We start from the raw sequence: 21,969 nt of genomic DNA on the forward strand, positions 1-21,969 counted from the left end.
GACGCTCCCTAGAAGCCACAGCTATCTCACTGACCTCAAAAACTGACGTGAGGTCTGATGTCTGCTGGACTGTGCTGATGCATTCTCTCTTGTGGGGCACCGAAGGAGAGGTGTAGTGTAGCACATAGCATCTCTGACAGCTCCTGTCCCTGCTTTTGAGCTTGATGCCTCTTAGCAGGATCTGGTGAAAAAGGGGAATTCAGCTGCACACAACCTGACTTCCACATCCCTTCACAGAGCTGTAGCAGGTAGCTGATCCTTGAGCCTAGGGAAGGCAAATCCACTGATGATTTAATCCACAGGGAAGATCTGGCTGACTGGGATGATGTGCAACACGAGAGCAACAGGAATGTCTTCTGATCCAAAACTCCAGCTGGTTGCTTACGCAGTGATGGGTGCATTTCTGCTCCCCTTGTATTCCACTCTCATTGAGCCCCAGGCTTTGGGATGATACAGAAAAGGACTTCAAAACACTCAAGTTCTTATAGCAGTTGTTACTGAGTGCTAGAAGTTTTCAATAAAAAAGTAATGCACTAGAATTCAAGTTTAAAAAGAACAATTTGCTAATAAAATACATATTTTCTGTGCTTACTGTGAACTTTGGTAAGAGTGCATACTAGGGATTTCAAATGAAAATTAAAGTAGTGGGACCTGAAACCAAATTCCCTTAAACTGCACTGAAAAGCCTTGCTGGTGCTTTGAAGAAACAATTTTTTATTGCACAGTTGTATTTTACCTTGAAACTGTAGAATTTTAGGAGGTTGGGTGTCTTGAGACCTACCACAAATGAACCTGACCTCATCATAACCCTTAAAAAACCCCAAGAACCCAATAGCCTATGTGAGAAACTGCCACAAATATTTTGGCACCATTTACCAGTCTGAAAGTCAGCCTTTTTGGGCTGACCTAGCACGAAGACAGAGCCACATGCCAAGTTGCAACTCCCCTCCTCCTTCCAAAATTGTTATCATCTTTATTTTATTTTTAATCTACGAGCCAGCACCTTAAGTCCAGTGCTGAACGTTAACAAGGTCTTGACCTGCAGGGTGCTTATTTCTTCCAGGACCACTGAAGAAGGAAACCTTTTCTACAAAGGCGAGATTCTGTAGACTAAAAATTTCCTTGCTGCAGCACCTAAAATGGGATGGAAGGTGTCAGGTATGGAGTTCAGAATTATTAGTATGTTTTTTCCTGTATTAAGATCAGGATTCTGTGAATGGAGCAAGCATGGGTATTGTCCATTTTGAGAAAATTTAGTCAGGAACGAAAAATCCATTCTTTAGTATCTTGCCTTTATCAGCAGTCCAGAATCCTCTAAGCAAGGTGTCTTTTCTTGCTTTCAAGAACTATAAAGACTCTGTAATTTATGGTATAATGCCAGAAGGAACTGCAGTGCCAACTGACCCTTTTCTTCTGGAACATCACAAAAAAAAAAAAAAAAAAAAAAAAAAAAAAAAAAAAAAATGGAGAAAGCCAAAATGCTGGATGAAAAGAACTGAATTGAGGACACTTCTTCCCAGCAGAGTGCCCCTGCATCAGAATTTAAATTACATCAGATGGGACATATTTTTGCCCTCTCTCTCTACCCTGTAGTAAAGTTCTGCCTCTGTATAGAAAGAAATAAAAGTTAGAGGCTAGAGATATCCCATACATGATACCCTCATCAGTAGGAAATCCATATGCATGTGAACACAGTGCAGCCACCTCTTTTTCTCTTACTCTTCTTTGTGCTGAGAGCCAGCCTTGAACCCTACAGCACGCACTCCATCCTTCCAGCTCCTGCAGGACAGATGATATAGCCCAGCAGGCAGAGAGTAGAAAAGAGATTGAAATCTGAATCCAGGTGTGGATCCATCAGGGAAATTGATGCTTTGCCTCTTCCTCTGTTTTAGCTTGTGTATGAACTGATATGGGTCAGCTTTCAGGTTCCCACTCTGCCTTTATCTGGCTGCAGCCAGCGCTATTCTGCACCCTGCTCTTAATTGCTCAGACCAGTGCATGAGCAATGAGGAGGAGGTCTGCACATCCTCAGCGTCACTTTGATTTCAACAGGAGAGGGTTTTACTTCTTTGGTTTCTTTGAAGAATTCTGCTGATATTTTGTGAGCACTGCTACTAAACCATTTTAATGAATGGCTTTTATTATTATCTTTATCTTATTTACCTTATCTTTAAACCAATATCACAGCCACATAAGTGCAAGAAAGTCATTAAAAATTAACCTCTCTTTTCAACAGACCATACAGAGGACCTAATGTGAAACATAGGTAACACAGAAAAGCTAACGAAAGGCTAAGACTTAGCACCTCATTCATTAAAATCTCTGAAATGCTTGGAATTCGATGCAGAAAAGTCTCCTTTTCACCATGGCTATGTTAGAGACAGAATAAAACAGAGTTAAATGAGGGAAGTGTATAAATAAGAGAGCCTGGAGTTTGCGGTAGTTTTACTTACTATCTTAATTATATATTTCCTTAGAATGATTCTTTTTTCCCTTTCTGGGACAGATGGGATAAATTAATTTTAAATGCAGCATAAAATCTATTCCAGATCCTCTCATATGCCAGTGCTTAAACATTACTAACTAGAATAATAAAAGTCAGAGATGGAAAAGATCTATTAGCTGACCACCTAAAATTTAACGTACAGAAATGTATCCATTTAACTAAACCTATTTCTAAATATTTAAGGAGGTTTGGTTACATCTTAAATCAGTTCAACAGTGGCCACAGTCAATTTATTTCACTTTGAAATCATGTTCAAAAGTGAGTGGAAGTGACCTGCTTTTAAACACCATTGCATTAACTAAATAAATGTACGTGTGTAGCCTAAGTGACAGCAAAGTCTGTTCAGCCCTGGTAATAGAGAATAATATAAATGCCTCCAAAACACGTCCTAAGGGGGCTCAGAATCCTCCATCCCTATCGCAATTATTGAAGAATAAATATTTAGCTATTCCCAAAATAGAGGCTCAAGATGGGAATCAAGATTCACTGGATTTTTGCATCAGTTCTGCCAGTCTCTTTCCTTGGATGAATCATTTAGCCACACACAATATCTGAAAACTTACCAATGCCTCTTACCTGAAAACGATGATTCGACAAGCTGAAAGCACAGCATTTTGGTCCCAATCCTAGAAGAAATTGGATGCATTTAATTTTATGTATGTGAGTAAATTGATTTAGATGGAAGGTAGTCTTGAAGGACAGAAGTTTTTTCCCTATGTTCTGAAGGACAGCACAGTTGTGTATGAGTACTTTTTACAGCATTTTGTCCAAATAACTTCAAGTAAATTGGCTGGGAAAAGACTGAATAAATACTCTAATCAAAGAGGTTTATTCTATTACATAAAACCTTATATTTATTGCAAAATTTACATGAAATCCTTCATATAAACTAAAGAATATTTTTTACTGCTTTCAAAATGACATGCATGCAAATCAAACCAGATACTCAAAATAGTTCAAATACCAAATTTCCTATACAACAGAACATTTTATTTTCTAACTGCTGATGAACTGTAGAGATTGAAAGTTTCTTCTAAAGACCATGGAGATGTGGTGGATTGACCTGTGATGCTGAGAGGCTACAAGACTGCACACAAGCTCTGCAGCAAGATTTGGTAGACAAACCATCGATTTCACAGTGGGCAATCTGGGCTAGGTATATTGCTCCTACAGCATGCTAACCCAGCTTTGCAGCTATTCTCAAGCTTTTCTATCTTCCTCTAATTTCACAGAACTCCCACGTATGTATAGATTATTTTAGAGAACCATGGGCACAAACATCTGGAGAAAACAGTTGCATGAACTATGCCCTGTATGAGCCCTTCATTTGATCACTCTTCATTTGAGCTACTACATGCAGTATACATGACTGTATACTTGCATCACTGGCAAGCACAAATGTATGAGGGACATTAATGTTGTACAAGTACCAGTATAGCTTAAAAAGTACTAATGGAAACCTAGCACTTCTCACTCCAAAATAAGATTTGTTTTGTGTGGTACACAAAACTTCTGGTGCAGTCTCGTATTTTATGATTTTGAGATTTTCGTAATTTTTCTACTTTAAACCACGTGGATTAAAGAATGATGGACTATTTTGCCAAGTGAGATCTCAGTTTATACCTACATGGGTGAATATTTGCACTTCAGTGTGAGGGAAAAACAGGAAAGTGTTCCCCTCCAGATATGCTGGATGTGGGGAACATGGGAGCTGCCTGCAGAGAGGTGATCCTTCCGCTCTACTTAGAGTTGGTGGCAGTGCACCTGGAGTACTGCTTCCAGTTCTGAGCCCCCCAGTACAAGAGAGATCTGGATATATTGGAAAGAGTCCAGCAAAAAGCCACCAAGATGAAGAAAGGCCTGGAACTCCTCTCCTGTGAGAAATGGCTGAGAGAGCTGCGGCTGCTCAGCTGGAGAAGAGGAGGCTCGGGGATCTCATCAATGTCTGTAAGTACCTGACGGAGGGTGCCAGAGCCTGGAGCCAGGCTGTGTCAATGCCAGAACCAGAGGCCATGGGCACAAACTGGAGCACAGGAGGTTCCCTCTGAACACCAGGAGCCCTTCTGTGCTGTGCAGTGATGGAGCACTGCCACAGGCTGCCCACAGGCCGTGGGGTCTCCTCCTTGGGGATCTCCCAGAGCTGCCTGCACGTGGCCCTGGGCACCCTGCTCTGGGTGTCCCTGCTGGGGCAGGGGATGGAGTGGAGGCACCCAGAGGGCCCTGCCAGCCTCAGCTGTGCTGTGATCTGTGAACTTCTCACTGCAGTCCCACCTCAGTGCATATGGCTGCTGGTAGCCTTTGCTACACCGCTAGCTCTTCACAGGAATCACTCCACGTACTGGTTTTGCACCGCCTCACTTTCTCATCGTTACTGCCGCTCGGACAACCTCTGCGCGCCTGTCTCCACGCGCAGTTTCAAAGCGATCACACGAACGCGGCCACCGAGCTCCCGGTAAGGGCACTGAGGGGCCCCAGCGAAACCGCGCGGCCCGCCCCACGTAGGCCGCAACCGCCCCCAGTCCCGTGGCGGCACCCAGCGGGCAGCCCGGCGGCGGGAGGCCGGGCCGAGGGAGCGGCCCCGAGCCCCGCGCGGGCGGGCCGGGGCGGGCCGGTGCCGGGAGCCACCGCCTCCCACAGACGGCGGCGGAGCGGCGACGGGCATGGAGCGAGCCGGGAGCTGGCAGCATGCAGCGGCAGCAGCCCCGCGGCGGCGAGGAGGACTGCGGGGATTCGGGAGCCGAGACGGGCGGGTGAGCGCCGGGCCGGGCCGGGCCGGGGCGGCTCTGCCTTGTCCTGCCGGGGGCTGCACTCGTTTGCCGGCCGGGGGAAGGGCTTTGTGTGCCGTACGCGGGTTGCCTTCTTCCACCGCGCCGCAGGATGCGCTGGGAAGCGGGAGAGGGCTCCTTCGGGTGATGGGGAAAAAGTCCTCAGTATACGCGTGGGGAGGAGGATAGTGCCAGGCTGTGGCCGTGAGCTTTCGGTTGAAGCCCCACAGCTCTGTGTTCCCGGAGCCATCCCTCCTTCCCCGGACAGCTCGAGATGAGGATAGCCGGCAGCGTGCCTTGCTGGGAGCAGTGACACCAGACAGTCAGCTCCTGGGAGGGATCACCACAGAGCCACGGAGGAGCTTAGATTTGTGGGTGCTCACCATACCGACCTATGAAGTGCTGTAAACTTTGCAGGTAGTTAACCAACCTAAGTGTCCTGTAAGTCATTTTTACCTGAATCCGTGACCCAGCAACCAGAGGTGTGCTCTGCTTGTGAGCTGGGTGACTTCGAGCTGCAGGCATTGCCCGTGGGATACTCGTTCAGCTCCTACTTCTGCAGGACAGCAGGAAACTCTCTGCAGTCATCCCACATGGTACTGCTGGCTCATCTTGTTGGGAACAGCAGTGAGCCTGTACTCGTTTTCTGGGTTCAGAAGGATAAATCCCTTGATGCTGTTCTCTTCCAGGTCTGTTCCCTGCCTTCCAGCTGGATTCTCCCAGCTCCTTGTCTGGGATATCTTCACCTTGTTGCGTGGGCTGTACATACGCACTGGTACTCCCCTTTGTGTAATGTCATGGAATTATAGAATATCCCAAATTGGAAGGAACACACAAGGATCACAGAGGTCAGGCAGACTTCCTATTCCTATTGACTTTCTCCCTTATTGCTACTGTAGCAGCACGTGCTGAAATTCAGGGAGAAAGACAGTATCTTGATCTCAGACTGATTCTGGTGAGTAACAGCCCCCACTGGGATGCACAGTGCTGGTGGTGCATGAGACTGAGAGCGTAACAAAACTGTAAAGCTGATGGTTTGCAGAATGATATCAGGTGTTCAACACCCAAACTGAACTAGCAACATTGCAATTTAAAAAAGTAGACATGAAATATGGCAATCTCTTTCATTTATCTAGCTATTAATTCAAATATGTGTGTTTTAATTCTTCTGTGGTTGGAGAAGCGAAGGACTTTCTCCATCACCTTACATAGTTGTCGTATTGCAGACACCTGACAGTGAAATTTTTTAAGTATTTTATGAGACCTGAGCTTAAGGACAACAATCCACACTTTTTTAGTTCTTGGGACAACAGGTTTTCTGTTCATCTTTGAGGAATGTGGGTAAAAAGGAATACAAAATAATCATGGCTGGTTCAAAGTTCAAAGCATCCTTGATGGGCCAAGTCACTCTTAATTTACTGTGCTTATCCAGAACAGGAAAACCTGCATTTCCTCAGGAGGGGCACTCAAAAGGATTTGCCCCATATGGTGATGTGAGCCTTTAAACTGCACTGAGCAGCATGACAGCTGCTTATGCCTGATGCCAGTGATGTGTTGATGATTCTGTGAAGCGTCCCTGTCACTGGCTTGACACTGGAAGGTGCAGCTCAGCATAAAAGTGTCTGAGAAACTTTAACAGGAGCATATGGCAATTAATAGCTGCAGTGCGTTGCAAAGGTGTTCATTCTGAAAAGCAGTAGGTCCCTGCACTTCTATTCTTATTTTTAGTTCTGTTTAGCATCTATTTCAGTCTGATAAACACTTTGCGTATGTCTCTTTCACAATGTTTATGTTTCAGTTTTCTCACCAAGCCAACTGCTCCCAGCACTTGCCTTTCTGACTTACCAGACGATCTGCTTTGTGCTTTGTCTCAGTCCCATCGTAGATATTGCCAAACTGCTAAATTGAGCTGTTTTCCTTTTTCTCTAACTACTCAATGGCTCAAAATAAAATTAACTATTTTGATGTTCAGCCACGGTCCTATGAAAGTATGGAGAGTGGTCAAAGTGATTCAGTCAGGGGTTTACATCAAGCCTCCCTTTCTGTCTCTGAACAATAGCGTGCAGTGACTGCAGTGAAGCCAGGTGCTGCAAGACACTGTCGTCTCCAAAACTGTATGTATTGTTGTGTGAGCCTGTACCATGGAAGCTGTGTATAAAAACAGGCCAATCTCATACATCAGGTATTCCATATGTCTCGTAAGGTTTTGCTGTGGCTTTCAGCTACAGAAAAGCTCACTTACAGTTTTAAACCTTCATTTTCCTAATCCGCTGGAAAATATCTCTCTCTTACTGCATTTGCCTCAGTAAACACGGCTGGCAAAGAGGTCACAGAACAAAATAGTGTATTTTAAGTGACTGAATCCAATCAGAATGGATTGAGCTGTTGTTATCAAGTACCTAAATAGAGTGAGGAGAACGTGTAAGCCAATTAGTTTATATTGGCTATTTATTAATGAGATTTGAAAGTATTTGACCATCCCTGATCTAAGAGATGTTATATACTAAGTGCACCTTTTTGGGAACTATATTTTGGAGCTTTCTAGTAAAAATATTTATTTCATTTACTGAAATCTTTTAGCCCAGAAGTACAGGGAATGAAGAATTTTCTGCTGTAATGTTTTGCAGTGGTTTTGTACTCTTGAGACCTGAAATTTTAGGAAGAAGAAAAAGGTCTTTTGAGAGGGAAAGTGCTCTGATTAGAAAGCAAAGAGGGGGGAAAACAATTGGAAGAATTTGAAGGGAGGAGAAATCTTAATATTTAAAAAACTTACCAATTATAAAGAGAAGCAAAAAGGATGGAAAATTCATACTAAGCTGTTTAAAATGAGTTGCAGAAAAGTATATTGTTCAATCTTCTTGATTTTGGAGTCTTAAATTTTTTGTTCCCTAGATTTTTGTGTTTGGTTGTTGTTTTTTTTTTTTCAAACAGGAGGAGAACCAACTCTTTGAAAGGGTAGATAATGGCAGGACAAGGGGAAATAGTTTTAAGTTGAAGGAGGGAAGATTTAGGTTAAATGTCAGGGGGAAGTTCTTTACTATGAGAGTGGTGAGGTGCTGGCACAGGCTGCCCAGAGAGGTTGTGGATGCCCCATCCCTGAAGGTGTTGAAGGCCAGGTTGGATGGGGCCCTGGGCAGCCTGGTCTGGTATTAAATGGGGAGGTTGGTGGCCCTGCATGTGGCAGGGGGGTTGGAGATCCATGATTCTTGAGATCCCTTCCAACCCAAGCCATTCTATGATTCTATGATTCTATGACTCTATGACTCTATGACTCTATGACTCTATGATTCGTTAGGTCCAGTTAGCTGTGTTCAGGAATTGCTTCAACAGGAATACTTCCTCCTGTTCATTAAGTGCATACACCCTAATTGAGCATAACGCTTTAGTGAGAGCAGTGACATGAGTGATTTCAATATATGTGACAGTTCCCATCAGAACTTCACGTGTTCCCTCACACAGCTCTAAGGGTTGATGCTGTAAAGGTTTCACACTTTAATCGTTAGCCTGCTAACAGTGCCAAAGTTTACCTAAACTCTTCTTTTTTCCCTTCCTTACTAAGTATTCATTTGAAGTTTTGAAAAGTTACAGCTTTTAAATGATTTGGATTTGCAACTTGAGCCTTTCCTTTTATACTTCAAAAGGTTTATTCATCTTTTTAGAGAAAGTGGGAAAACCTGACATTTTCCCAATACACCAAAATGTGGAAGAAGTTTTTTTCAGTGTAAGTTAAAAACCTAAGTATTGAGATTTTGTTAATGATGCAGACTTCATCCACTGGTAGTTAAATGCTGAGTAGGTGATGAATTTTAGGAAGAAGGAAAACTGTCCTGTTTCTTTGGTAGTAGCAAACTGTCAAGGAACAGTTCAAAGATATGTAGAGAAACAACCAAAAGATTGCATAGGCTTTGGACTCTGTACCATCTAGCAGCTATCTGGAATGTATATTTAGCAAAATCAATTACTATTTAGTTGAGGAGGTTTTGTCTTGGGGTTTGATCCATTCTTTTCATTTTCTTCTGTCTATCTTCCCTAAATTAATTGCTGTAGAGGTTGTCCTGACTTCTTGGATGTGCTATACGCATTCATTGCTTTTCCTTGTGGCTCTCCCTGTTTGCCCGTGTGACCCTAGATCAGTCACAAACTCTCTGAGCCTCTTTTTCCTTATCTGTTAAGCTGATTAAGAAAAAAAAATCTTTTTCTCATTTATTTATTTATTTATTGGTTGCAATTCTGTAAGCTTTGTGAGACTCTGAAACAGCAAGTACAGTTGTTAATGGAAGACAAGACAGTATGAAAAAGAGGGTGTTCATAACTTAAAAATATTAGGAATATTATAGTCCATTTGTGTCCTTGGTGAGAATGGGCTGCTTAAATTACCAAATGAATAGATGAACTGTTTATTTGCTCAGGAGGAGTTGCTGTTTATATGTCTGTGTCAGATGGTTCTAACTTAAAGGGTTTCAGTACTTAAGACTTTGTCATCTTTGTCATCTGTCTGGGAGTCCTTCAGTATGACAAGTCAGTTTCCTGTCCCAGATTTCATCCATGTGTGACAAACTCACAGAATACAAACCACTGCTGCTGAAGCCTATTTGTTTTGGTTTTTTTTAACCTTGGGGGCTTTTTTTTTCCCTGAAAATTTCACTTCCTATATATCCATCACTAGATATGCCAAGCTACATAATTTGCCTTATTTGACATTCAAACAATGTAAACTTGAGTATTTTGTCACAAATTGAGGCTGAAACACCATTTCTGATCAGATTTAAGTTGAGTGAAACTATTTTGTTGAAGTTATGGGTAGATAGACCTGATGGTTGGTAGATAACCCCCTGACTGGGGCTGGGCACTGAAAACAATTCTGAAACAGATATGGATGTAAATCACATTCTGCTGACCAGGAGAGTTGTACTGATACTCACAATGGCTAGGTTGCAGTGTGAGATTCCTTTCAAGTATCTGTGGCTTAAGAGGAACAGAACCCCAAGAAGATGACTTTGTACATCAAGCCTCATCAGGTGCATTTTGGAAGGTTTGACGCAATAATTCATCCTGATATTTTTTACTGAGAGAGTGATGAGATGCTAAAAGAGATTGCCCAGAGAGGCTGTGGGTGCCCTGACCCTGGAGTGTTTCAGGCCAGATTGGATGTTTCCCTGGGCAATTTGATCTAGCACTTGATCTAGGAGCTGGCAACCCTGCCTCTGGCAAGGGGGTTGGAATTTGAAAAGATCCTTGAGGTCCCTCCCGACCCAAGCCATTCTATGGTTTTATGGTTCTATGATTCTGTAATATGCTGATATCAGCAGTGATGATGATGATGACAGTGAGAATGATGACAATGCTGATCTCTCTCAAAAGGGGGCCTTAAACATAGTTCTTGGAAATAAGCTCTTGAGTATGAGCTGAGCTGTGGGAGTCCATCCTCTGACTTCATCACTCTACTGGGAATCCAGAGCAAGGTGTTTTGTGATGAGTTGCTCCCAGTTATTTTGCTGCAGCCAGCTTGATTACACAAGTAGAAGTACAACGAAGGTAATGGGTTTGTGTTGGATCGATATTAGTGAAACAGATTGCAATCTGACCCACAGGAATTTGGTGAGAAGAAACCCAAGACAGACTAAAAACCTAAATCTGACTCACACATTGTGCTTTAACTGCTATAAAATCCTTCTGAATGCCCCATGGAGCAATTTCTGGGGGAGGAAAGGCAAAGAAGCTGTTAAATACAGCTTTTATATGGAACAGTGAAATTTGAAACAACTGTAGGTAAGGAAGGCAGGGAAAAATGTGACTACAGCAGGCACCATACCATGAGTTGTAGGCAAGCTAAGGATGTAGACAACAGAGGAGCTACTAAACTTTACAGGGTGGTGGTTTTTGGTGGTTTTTTTTTCTGAAGATTTAGGACTCTTGGCAGTGGAGACCTTGGGCAAAGCATAGTGTTAAAATAACTAGAGAGGTGTGTTCATTTGTTAAAATAGCTTGAGTGGTATGTTCATCTGTCACAGTAAACTGCCTTGTGGAAATGTTGCTCAGCTCAAAAACTCTAGTTCTACCTACACTAGTCTATTATACAATATATGAATTGTTCCTGAGCACTGGGTCAGGGTTGTCTTTACTCTTGGATATTTTAGATGGTAGATGGCATCAGTTTAGATGAGGCCATCTTGTTCTCCCATGGGATTTCTAGATACATTTAACCATGTTAACATGAGCCAGGGGCCATTGATAGAAGACTGCTTACTAGGCTGGATATCATGAGGCTTGAATAGCACAAGTGCAGACTTACACAGCAGTTGGCCTCGGTCCCGCACACTTCTTCTGAGCACATCTGTTTATTAGCATAGATGTTGCCACTGTTGCCCTGCTGATGTCTTTCTGTGATGCAGAGACATAACACAGCAGCTCTTCTTCCCCAAATAAACGGGCTTACTGTGTTTTTATGTATTACACTCAGAAACTTCAGGTTGTGCTAGCAGCTACTGATATTCAGTGTCTCCCCTTCCTGGGTATTCTAAGGCTTTGCATTAATAATCATCAGTGAATAATGCAGTCTGACCTCGAAGGCCTGCTTAGGATCTTTTATACTTGGGATGGTCTTACATTCCTTGATAATACACACTCCTGATGCTTCAGCAGCTTTGGTGGGAATCTTAGTCCTGCATTTATCTCAAGCTTCTGCATTATTACTTTAATGTCTCTTGACATGTTCACAGCTCCTCTTTGCTGCTGGGCTGACTGCTGGGTATGGATTCTTTGCCCTCCTTTTCAGCACCTCCTACTGTTTCAATGTCCTTTTTGATCATTTTTCCCTCATTATGTGCCTGTAAAAGTAACAGTTGTCCATTTGTTTGATTTCTGTCCTGAATGTCTCTTTCCTTTTATCTAAACTGTAATATCTATTGGTAGCACAGAGGAAATAGCTGGTTGCAAGACCATGTAATTGTCTGGGAACCTCTGGGCAATATGGCTCCAGTCTTTCACCATTAAAGTCAGAGAGTGCTTTACTCTTGAGTTATCCAAATGGGAGAGTTTCTCCCAGGGGAATTGATAGGAGCAGAGACTCAGGATGTTTATAACAGGGATGGAAAGAATGGGGAGGGATAAAATTGCTTTGTGTCCATGGAGTCCACATGACTCAGGAGTTGTTTATTTCTGTAGTCTATTTAGAATTCAGTATCCTACAAAAATTACTATAAGAAAAAAATATTTTCTATTTTATAAGTCACTAAACCATTACACACCATGAATCTGAGTGGTTTGTGCTAATGTGCTGAAAATATTAAAAATTCTACTCGCTGTCATTTTTGCTCTCAAGGACTAGATTCAAGACAAAATAGATTTGGGGAAAAAATGGAGTCAGAGGGAGGACAAAAGGCAACGTGTATGGTTTGAGAGTACAAAGAGAGACTCATATTCATGCCATTAGGTTTTAGGCATGTAGCTGGGGGTCCTTCAGTATCTTTTCCATACAAACATTAAGGGAAAGACACACTTCAGACGTCTCATTATCAACCATAGGTGGAGCTAAGGGAGAGTGCAGCCCTTATTTTGTCATGTGAGGTTGCCTTTGTGCTTAATTATCTTTTTTAATTTTTTTAATTCCATGTATGTCAGTTATGCAACAAACATGAATTAAATACTAGCTTGAACCATATTAGAATTACAGAAGGCCCCCAATACAATTCTGAAGCCTATTAAAATGCATCTGTGCAATTAGTCTCTGAGCACACTGTTGTCTCCTCCCTTCACACTCCCCATCTTTTTATTTTTCCTCTTGTCTCATTTTTCATGGCCTGCCTGTATGCAGAATGCCAGCTCCTTGGTTCGGGGCTCATTAATTCTCCATGCCCAATAATGTGCCTGCAGCACTTTGGGATAATAAAGAAACAGTGTGAAGGAACAGAAAGCTGCTTCCACTTGCAGTAAGCGGAAGACGAAGCATTGTCTTGCTCCTCTATGAAATACAAGCAACGCAGATTCATATGGAATTAGCTATGAACTACTGAACACAGACACATGCAGGGACAGCCCTGGGCTGCTTACTAACAGAAGTGCAGATTAAATGAATCCTTGCTCGGGACGCTTGGAGGCAGCTGGATGGATATTGCTTGCCTCTGGGCTTGTGAAGAAAGTGTGTTAAATTAACAGTTTTAACACCTTCCCAAATATACACACTGCCAAATGATACCCACATGATTTTCTTCTGAAAATACCCCACAGCTTTGTGCCCCATACAGCACCAGCCCCTGCAATTGTCTTATCCCCTTGGAAGCTGAAAAAAGAGCATCTCCCTCTCTGCCTGTGCCATTTCTACCTCCACCTTTCCCAGCTGTACAAGTGTCTGTGGGAAGTGTGGTTGAGAGGTAACATTTTATTTGTGAAGGAGATGCTGTGCGGGGGGGGTGCATGGGTATTGTAAAAAATTCAAGGGAGTCATTTTTTACTAGCCCTTCAGGATGGGGTAGTTCCTTGTGCACCTGCTCACCTGAACAAGCAGACTTGGCATCTGACCTTCAGGTTACTGAGTGCTAAGCATGGGACTGTGAAATAGAGGGATGACTGTTTTCGCTTTGTTTCCTCTGCAGAGATAAGTTCATATCACAACCAAAATCAACTGCTATAGTTGTTGGGGATAACTGCTATGTTGGGAAATCACTTGTTGGGGATTTATTGCTTATATTCCCTTGGATGCCTGAGAGCCTGGATTGTGAAGGTATCCTGAGAATATGCTTAGATGGTATCAATTTCCAGAAAAAAATCTTAGGAGTCAAGGCTCACATGCTTTTTTGATTTAAAGAAATATTGCAAACTTGTTGCAAATATTTATATAAAACCAGCAGTTAGATTTGGATTCAAGAATTGTGTTTTGGTTCCCTAAACAGTTTGCAGGGCACTGCAGGGTAAACATGCAAGAAGGTAATAGTGGCAGAGCGTTCTGTGGGGCTATTCTGGGGCACTTGGAGAATAAGGGAATGGAGGATCCATGAATGAGCTCCAAAATCTAAACACTCAGAAGTCATCTGGAGGGACTCGGAAATGAATTTATTTGTTTGTGGGGTTTTTTTAAGTGTATTCAGTGTTGACATATTTGTTTTGCTTCATTATTTGTGGATCTTTGGGAAACAAATGGGTCATGTTTGTGACTTTTAAGCAGCACAGAACAGAGCATTCAGAAGTTGGGTGTTATTTGTACGCAAAGTTTTTTGCACTGTTGCTTGAAATACTTAACAGCTCTGACACTGGTGTATGAGAAGTGGCACATGAGCCAGCAGTGTGCTCTTGCAGCCTGGAAGGCCAACAGTATCCTGGGCTGCATTGGAAGAGAGGTGGCCAGCAGGGAGTGGGAGGAGATTGTCCCCCTCTACTCTGCCATCGTGAGGCCACATCTGCTGCCCCAAACACAGGAAAGACGTGGAGCTGTTGGAGCATGTCCAGAGGAGGACTACAAAGATGCTCAGAGCACTGGTGCACCTCTACTGTGAAGAAAGGCTGAGGGAGTTAAGCTTGTTTAGCTTGGAGAAGAGAAGGCCCCAAAGAGACCTTGTTGTGGCCTTCCAGTACTTTAAGGGAGCTTATAAGCAGGAGGGGGAACAACTTTTTACACAAGTAGATAGTGATAGGACAGAAGGAAATGTCTTTAAAATAAAAGAAGGTAGATTTAGATTAGATGTTCAGAATACATTTTTGACAGGGTGTGATGAGACACTGGCACAGCTGCCCGGAGAAGCTGTGGGGGCCCCATCCCTGGAGGCACTCAAGGCCAGGTTGGATGGGGCCCTGGGCAGCCTGAGCTGCTGGGTGGCAGCCCTGACCACAGCTGGGTGTTAGAACTGGATGATCTTTAAGAATCCTTCCAACATAAGCCATTCTATGAATCTGTGATTCTACAACGTTTTCATGAACAATCCTATATGCACTGACATACGACCTCTAGCCAATGATTTTGCTGAGAATATTGAAGAGGGAAAGGGTTTCCCAGAGCAAAAAGCCTTATAATGTGTCCAGAGAGGTGAGGTGAGAGAGGTGATCCTGCCTCTCTGCTCTGTGATGGTGAGGCTTCACCTGGAGTATTGCATCCAAATATCCTCAGTACAGGAGAGACATTGAGCTGTCGGAGCACATCCAGAGGAGGGCCACCAAAATGATCCAAGAGATGGAATTCCTCTCCTGCAAACACAGGCTGAAAGAGCTGGGGCTGTTCAGCCAGAGAAGAGAAGGCTCCGGGAGACCTGGTTGGCCTTTCAGTACTAAAAGGAGGCTGTAAAAGATTGTATGATAATCTAAATGCTCACAGTTCTCTCTTTTGGTGTTCACTGCCAGTTGTATCCAAAGAACAATAAAAATTCTACTTTGCAAATAGAATTGTCTTCAAAAAATACATCACAGCAGCTTGAGAAGAAAGATGAGGAATAGAGTCAAAATCAGGTAGACTTTTGTTCCTAACCTGCCTCTGAAATGGCCTATTTATTTCCTCAGAGGGCCTCCTAAATTTTATCTTTATACCTGAAGAGCAGTAGAATGTTTGCCACTTCCATTCCTAAAAAAAACCTCAGTGCTTTAAATAAATATTTTCAAATTTCATACATAATATTTGTTTTTCTGAGGCCATGTTCAAAACTTGTTCCAGTTGTTATTACCTTAGTGAAAAACAAAACGAAAAACAAATGGTCTCAAATCTCATTTAATATGAAACGTGAATTAAATTTGATACATTTTTAGTGATCTTTTCTATTTGTCTTGCAGGTCTGAGTACAGCCGCATGTCCTCTACCAGCAGTGAGTACAACTTTCAGACTTTCTTTGTAATGGAGTCTCAGCTTCTTGTTTTCCTAACTGCTACTATTTATAAATATCAGCCTTATGTTATGAGAGAGTTCATATTGACACCGTGAGGCCCCCATTCCAGTTCTTCTTGGATCTATGTCTAGAGGCATCATATAAATTAAGCTAATGGGATGTTCATGACTAAAATACAAGCCATGTGTAAAATCATAAATATTAGAGGTGATACGAATGGAAAGCAAAATGAGAACAAAATCCGTAAATATGGCTTGGCCTATTTGAATGGGTCCTGCAGCCAAATGAGTCTGTATTGCTGAATGACATTAGAGCTGGGGGATGTAGAAATAATTTAATGCTTTTTGCAAGCTCATGCCAAGGAAGTACTTGAGAACAAATCCTAGGAAGCTTTTCTTTGATTTCAAAGGCAATAGATAATCTAGTGAGTGTCACAGTCTTTCTAGGTGTTTAGGGTAATTGAATTTCAGCTTATCTTAGTATCTGGATTATTTTTCTTTCTTTTTTCACCAAAGCAAAATGGTGTTGCGAAAGCAATATCAAGTGGCACTTTTTCAGTCCTCTATCTTCCCACTCAAACCATTTTCTTAGTTGTAGGACATGCTGTACCTCACACCTGCATACAGTGCAAGATGATACCTGTCTCCCTGGCACACACATAGACTACAATTTTATTTATGCCAAGTAAGCAAATGAAGAATTCAGAGATGACAAATTGCATTTTATAATCTGGATCTTTATGCACCATGAAAATCAGAGGAGAAGAAAGCCATCAGTTTTTTTTCATTCACACATTTGTGCTGAAGCACGGGGAGGTTTGTTTTCCATCTCCCATGATCTTCAATGGAGGGCTTTTATTGATTTCAGCAAGGGCTGGATCAGACAGTGTTCGTAATGTCTGGCTCCTGAGCTGATGTGACTAGCAGGGAGCTTGCTGCCTTTTCCCCATCTGCTCTGTTTGTGTGCATACATCTGAGAAAAAGAGTTCAATGCAGCTTTTTCCTAAACTTTGTTGTTTACATACATTTCTGGCTTCCCACTGGAAGACAGAATTTGTGAAATGATTGAGAGGTAGAATCCAGCCAAATAACTTTTTTTGCATTTTTGGAATTTGCCAGGTTAGCGCAGTTGTGTGCCCTTCCTCTCAAATCACACTTTTGGCTGATCATTTGGGGCTGCCTAGTAAGCATGTTTATTTGGCAATTACATTCAGAAGACAAGGCTTGAGAAAGTCAGTTATATCCCATCAGGTTTTGTCCCTTACAATTTTAGTGTGGCTGCTATGCGTTTTACAAATAAAGGTAACACTAAGTTTGTAATTCTTCATTTTTATCATGTTAGCAGTTTGCACTTGTAATGTTTAGTTGTATGGCAGCTACAGTTTGCTATGCTGAATGTTGTCACCTCAGTGTCTTGCTGACCTGACCGAGGCTGTCCATATGAATATGTGAGGATTACAGTTGCATTTCATCACTGTTGATTTGTCAGTACAAGGATGTTTATCATTCCAGTACAGACATAAAAGTTCAGGAGACAGGGCTGTCTCTTTCTTCTTCTTTTCTGCTTCCAAAGCAAATTATATTGTTATGACTTCACAAGTAGCAGTATTTAACTTTGCATTTTGTGGTGTTTGTGTGGTCACTTTGGTCAGACAGTGAGAGAGAAACAGTAACATTGATGTAAAAGAAGTTAAGCAAAATACAAGTGCTTTTGTGTTGGAGGCTGGAAGACAGAGAGTGCATAATGCATTTGAAGAAAAGATTACTGGGAAACAGATATTAAAAAAAAAAAACCACACCATGATTAACCATTTTAATTTATGCAGGAAAAAGACAGATTCAGAAAATGGCTCCTCTTGTAATACAGAACCAGTGTAATCCATGGTGCCATCAGAATCTAAGTTAATACCAAATAAGCTATAAAGTTAAAAGGTGAAGAGTCTCTATTATCTAGCTGCTTCATTTGAAGTTCCTGTTCTAATGAAGTGGAGCTTATCTGAGCTGGGAGCATTACAGGTTCATTTGGTTTTGCAGAGGTCTTATTCTCTGGAGCCAACGAGGATCTGATTTCAACATTTAATAAATGAATAATCCTGTCTTGTGAAGTTCTGGATAAGCTCCTCTGTACAAAGGTTTTACACAGATATGCCCAAGGAAAGGATAGGAAAGCTCTGGCAGGTGAATTGGTAGATGCCTTCACTGCTCCCTGCAAGGACAGCAGCTGAGCAAACCAGTGCTGAGGCCCATGGGAATGCTGAAGCTGTGGGAGAAGGCTCTCCCAGGTCAGAAGTGAGTATCTTGGGCTGCTTTGTGGCAATGGAAGAAGCATTCTGTACAGGCATTATTTAATTTCTATTTTGTTTTCCTCAGGCAGTTTTTGTGAGAGACATTTACCAGTTTAAAGGCTTCTCTGGTGTGCTGTGTCAGCCTTTGGTCTAAGGCAGCATCTCAGTCCTTTTGTTCTTTGCCATTGCGATCCGGCTTTGGGTAACCAAAGAATGCTCTTCAATTGTCTATCGTTGGTGTTTTGTATAGCAGTTACTTTGGGACAGAATGCTGAAGTTTGCAGAGCACATCTGAGTTAATTTCTCTAGGAAAATGGGCCACTCGTTTCCCATGCCGCTCCGGCAGCTCCGGCTGTTGCTGCAATGACTGTGGGCCTTTTCCCTTTTCTATTCATTGAGCAGAATAAATAGTCCAAGAAAACCTGCTTGCTAGATGCTAGGTTGTGAGGCATTATGAGGCTTTGAAAGGTTCAGCAGTGTGATTTCATAGAAGGTAAGTGCTAAATTAATTCTAACATTCTTTTCCTTTTCTGAATTCTAATGTGCATAACCCATGTTTTCCTTTGTTCTTTAGCAGGAGGTGTGCTTCATCTCAATAGGATGTTTTGCTCATTGGTGTGCTCTTCCTTAATCTAGCAAATGCAATAAGTTTTTTTTTGCTCATATTTTCAATTACCTTTTCAATTACAGTTTTCAGTTACCGTTAGGGGATCCCTAATCCTATATAAGAGGCAATTGTGTTAGGCATTTTACAAACACAGAATAGACTTATACCCAAAGTGCATAATAGAGAAATATAAAGGCCATTGGCAGCTTATGGATGCAGGTAGTTGAATCACAAAGAGATAATTAATTAGTGTTGGTCAACACAGTGAGGAACAGTCTCTGCACATCAACACTGTGATTACTTTCAAGTTGCTTTCATCTGTACATTTCAGGGATGACTTTCAAGCAGGAAGAGGGCTTTGATGGAGCCTGCTTACCTGCTCCTCTGGGCAGTCTTCACTTTTATGGTAACAGAACTTCAGAAAGACTCAAACCAGAAGTAGGCATTTTGAAGAAAGATTTCTGTGATTTGTAACATTAAGTATTCCACACTTAGGGAGATGTGGGGGACAATTTAACCAGGATGTCTTAGAAATAACAGTAAAAGTAAGTAGTACTTTTTACACCACTGATATTATTCACCTAGGCAATCAGTAGGGAACTACTTAGATACACTTTGTGCTGTTTCAGCTGAGTCATAAATGAAGCACAGGCTGGCCCTGTGGGAAAAGACACAAGCTTGTAGCAGATTGTAAAGCATTTGAGATAACAAAACCATGTAGCAACACAGTGCTTCATGTCATGCAAGGTAAAAGAGGCTTGTCACCCGCCTGCTTTGCTGTTGGAAAGCTGGTAATTCACCTTCCTCTGCTCCTTTCACTTAGCAGCTAGGAAATAATTCAGTGTTTCTGATATAGTTTAATATGATTTGTATTCTACCTATGAGCTGGACTAGTATTATGTTTTTTCATGGTGCATTATTAGAACCTGTGGTTCCAGTAATTAAGCACAATATAATTTCTTTTAGCAGATTTACAAATATGTGGGGTACCAAGCATGTTGCAGTTTTTGTAAAATTTACCTTTACCACATTTTCTGTTTGTATTCCATTCCTATGCCAGTATAAATTCAGGTATCTGTTTTGGGATTGAATCAGTGTTTTCTAATCTCCACCTGTATCAGCTCACCTGGGCTGTGTTTGCACTATTTTCTCTGTAAGTAGCAAGAGTGCTCATCTGCAAAACTGCAGCCTTTTGTGTGAGGTAGAAGTGGTGATGTTTCTCCTATTCTTGATAGCAGAGGAGGTGGCTGAATCTTACCTCCACGCAAAAGAAGTGCATTGAAGTAGGCTGCCCTACTTGGACAGCAGATTTTAATCCCTAAATGACAATTGCCTGAGAATATTTGCCAGTCCCAATACTTCATCCTTCTCCTGTCCTGCTTTCCCATTACTGGTTTACAATATTACAGGGCCATAACAGAGTGGGTAACATTCTCCTTTTGTTACTCCTTTTGCTTTTTTTCACCTCTCAATCATTGCATTGGATCTGGTTATAGGGAACAAGTGATCTCCAGCATTACAGAAAAAGCTGTTTATGAAAAAAGCCTTGAAACCTCATGTTGGTGCATGTGCCATTCATTATCCAAGACATCATGTTCAAATCAGTGCTTTTTCCTTCAGACTTATTCCCAGACACCTAACAACTCTCACAAACGACAGGGTAAGTTAATGGCATGCAGTCAAGTCACAATTTCCGAACAGGAAAAAAAAAGGATTGCCCAAAAAGTAGTGCTGTTCTGAATTTGAGGTAAGCTGTTATGGTTTTTCCCCACATTACCTCACTGATTCAAAGCTCTACCAGGCTGCTTTCATTTTGAGCAGCTCTGTCTTGAACCCTGCAGTGGGGTGGCTGCACCCAGGATTAACATCAGCAGTGGAAATTTAGTTGTTGCATGTGCTTACATCCTAAGGACCTGGCAAGAGCTTCTTGAGTACAGATGTCATTTATCAGAGCGTAGGAAGACAGTATGAGGCCACCTGTCCTCTCCATGCCCAGAACTTCCCGAGGCACATTTTTTATACCATTTTCATCCCATATGCTTATAACAATATGCTACCTCTCTTCTTTGCTCCTTCCTTTTTCCTCTTTTTTTTTTTTTTTTTTGCCAAACACTCTATGGACTGAGGGATCATATCATTCAAAATAGCACTTAGTGGAGCTTTGTCTAAAGACAGTAGCTGTCCTGGTTGCAAAGATAATGAGAGCTACTGGAGTATGAGGACCTATAGCATTGTGCAGATTTGTAGGTATCTTCTAGCAATAGCATATGAAGAAATGGCTTCTTGCTACTCATGTCTCATTTCAGTATCTGCTTGCCTTCACTTAACTGTTAAAGCTAGTGAAAACTAGCCAGGGGCAGGAAGGGGATGAGCTACATTTGGACTTCTAAAAAGCTGTCAGAAAGATAAAAAATAGCACTGAAGTTGTGTGCTTTAAGTTCAATTACTTGAAACCAGTTCTGTCCAAGACACTGCTGGACTGAGTGTATTGCCAGTATACTTCTCCAACCAGTGTCATGTAAAATGTGTAAGGACATAACTGAATTATGTTACAGCAATATGAAGATATACCACAGTATTATTTCCATAGAGAACTGAGATGATTTTACAATGGCTGGCAACAGGCTCTATTAAATATTAAGACCAGTTTATGGTGGGCTTTCCAGCATCATGCTGTATTTCCAGAAGGTGTCATAAAAAGAGTGCAAATCAAAGTGTAGGGTAAAATTAAACTGGAAATTGGGCCCAAACTGTGTAGAGCTCTTAGCCTGTAGCATATGCCAATGTTGCAAATTCAGCTGTTTTTTATAGTGGTGAAATATAAAGTGGCAGCTCCATGGAGAAATACAGGGAGTAGCTTCTGTGTGTGTTGCCTGGCCTGTATCATGTTGCTGCCTGCTGTGTGGCAGCCAGTGTCATTACTACTACATGCCACATGGCAGTAGTCAGCTGTGTGAAACATGCTGGTGCTACTGCTTGTCATCCTGCAGTGAAGGAGCAAGAGC

The 21,969-nt window shown here is 42.0% G+C and overlaps 1 protein-coding gene across 1 annotated transcript in view; it reads left to right on the forward strand.

Moving 5' to 3' along the window:
- Positions 1-5,191: 5,191 nt before the first annotated feature.
- FAM124A (family with sequence similarity 124 member A) overlaps positions 5,192-21,969 on the forward strand; it is a 36,938-nt gene continuing 20,160 nt past the window's right edge. Inside the window, exons 1-2 of the mRNA XM_042839141.1 lie at positions 5,192-5,256; positions 16,021-16,052. Coding sequence (XP_042695075.1) covers positions 5,192-5,256; positions 16,021-16,052 — 97 coding nt within the window. The remainder of the gene's footprint in view (positions 5,257-16,020; positions 16,053-21,969) is intronic.

Source organism: Centrocercus urophasianus, unplaced genomic scaffold (assembly GCF_019232065.1).
Source record: "Centrocercus urophasianus isolate 14NV4802_14NV808 unplaced genomic scaffold, USGS_Curo_1.0 seq_9, whole genome shotgun sequence".
In the NCBI taxonomy this organism is placed as follows: Eukaryota; Metazoa; Chordata; class Aves; order Galliformes; family Phasianidae; genus Centrocercus; species Centrocercus urophasianus.